We start from the raw sequence: 1,813 nt of genomic DNA on the forward strand, positions 1-1,813 counted from the left end.
GAGTCCATAAGACTGTTCTATACATCAGTGTCTCTTTTGCTAGTCTCGTACACTGGGTTATTGTTACCATCTTTCTAAATTCCATATATATGTGTTAGTATACTGTATTTATGTTTTTCCTTCTGGCTTACTTCACTCTGTATAATAGGCTCCAGTTTCATCCACCTCATTAGAACTGATTCAAATGTATTCTTTTTAATGGCTGAGTAATACTCCATTGTGTAGAGTTTTTAGTCTTTTGTGAAATAAAGTTTTAATTAATCAGATTTGCCTTTTTCAAATCTTACACAAGCATCACTCTATCCTACAGTCATAACTGTGTTTCAAAAGGAACGTAATTTCAAAAAGCAGGTAAATCGGCCCTCGATGGCATGTCGTGCAGGGTGTAGCCCAATTCAGGAGGATGTTTTCTGTTTTAACCTACTCTGCACTATATCGACGTACGTTTTAATAAAAACAAGACAGAATGGCAGGAAGCCTTTGTTGGGTGGCCGCAGGGCCCTGGGGCTCACCCCCGTGTCCCCCGCTCAGGAGGAAAACATCTGCCTGCACTGGGCGGCCTTCTCAGGCTGTGTGGACATCGCCGAGATCCTGCTGGCCGCCAGGTGCGACCTGCACGCGGTGAACATCCACGGGGACTCGCCCCTGCACATCGCGGCCCGGGAGGACCGCTACGCCTGTGTCGTGTGAGTGGCTCCGGGGCGCTGGGGACTTCCTGCGGCGGACGGGCCTCTCCCGTCAGGCCTGTGGTCAGTGTAGCTCGGAGGATTGCGGTGAAAATCCGCCGTCCTGGTGGCTCCCAGCTCGGGGCCACGGGAGCGGCACCCTCACGAGGGCACACGGGCTACTGGGAGCCCCACTTGCCAGAGCCTTTGCTCTGCTCCAGGCGGAAGCTCAGGGCCGTGCAGCCCCGTCCTCCCTGCACGGGGGCCTGGGATGAGGGGTGCCCCTGCTGCGGGGCCTGCGCCCTCTCGGATGGGGTCCCTGGGGGCGCCGAGCTCTGGCGCCATGTCGGCCCCTCCCTGGGTCAGGCCACGGCATCGCCTGCCACGTGCTGACTGAGCTTGTGGCCAAGAGGCGTCGCTGTCCTTTCATCCCGAGGGCCCTTGAACGGAAGAGCTGAGCAAAGTTGAGAGCTGTCCCTAGTTTCCGTGCTCGTCCTGCGAAGGACCGTGCTCGTGGGGAGGCGGCTGCGTCTGCATGGTGGCTGGAGGCGTCCGTCTGCGGGCTGTGCCGTCTTGAAGTGCACGGCGGGTCCTGTTTTCACGGGTGGGCGTGCTGCGTGCGTCTCGTCCTTGAGTCTGGGACAGAAGGGCTGAGTGTCCTGTGCACTTGCTGTCCGTGCAGCCTCTTCCTGTCCCGGGACTCGGATGTCACTCTGAAGAACAAGGAGGGGGAGACTCCCCTGCAGTGCGCCAGCCTCAACTCACAGGTGTGGAGCGCCCTGCAGGTGAGCCAGGCGCTGCGGGACGCGGCCCCTGACAGGCCCACCCCGGTGGAGAAGACGGTGAGCAGGTGAGGAGCGAGAAGCGGCTGGGACCAGCCCGGGCGAGCGGCACTGGCGCGGGAGGAAGCTGGGCTTGCCCAGAGCTGACGTGCACCCCCTGCGGCAGGGACATTGCTCGGGGCTACGAGCGGATCCCCATCCCCTGCGTCAATGGTGTGGACGGCGAGCCGTGCCCCAGCAACTACAAGTATGTGTCTCAGAACTGTGTGACGTCCCCCATGAACATTGATAGGAACATCACCCACCTGCAGGTCAGCAGGGGGCCCTGGTCCGGGCAGTTGCTGGGTGGTGGGAGGGGTTGCTGGG

General features: G+C 59.2%; 1 protein-coding gene across 1 annotated transcript in view; it reads left to right on the top strand.

Annotated features, from left to right (window-relative positions):
- EHMT1 (euchromatic histone-lysine N-methyltransferase 1) overlaps positions 1–1,813 on the top strand; it is a gene marked incomplete at both ends in the record, with an annotated part of 55,829 nt that overhangs the window by 52,517 nt on the left and 1,499 nt on the right. The window contains 3 exons of the mRNA XM_010830287.1: positions 532–686; positions 1,348–1,515; positions 1,614–1,804. Coding sequence (XP_010828589.1) covers positions 532–686; positions 1,348–1,515; positions 1,614–1,804 — 514 coding nt within the window. The remainder of the gene's footprint in view (positions 1–531; positions 687–1,347; positions 1,516–1,613; positions 1,805–1,813) is intronic.

Source organism: Bison bison, unplaced genomic scaffold (assembly GCF_000754665.1).
Source record: "Bison bison bison isolate TAMUID 2011002044 unplaced genomic scaffold, Bison_UMD1.0 scf7180017858910, whole genome shotgun sequence".
NCBI classification, from domain to species: Eukaryota; Metazoa; Chordata; class Mammalia; order Artiodactyla; family Bovidae; genus Bison; species Bison bison.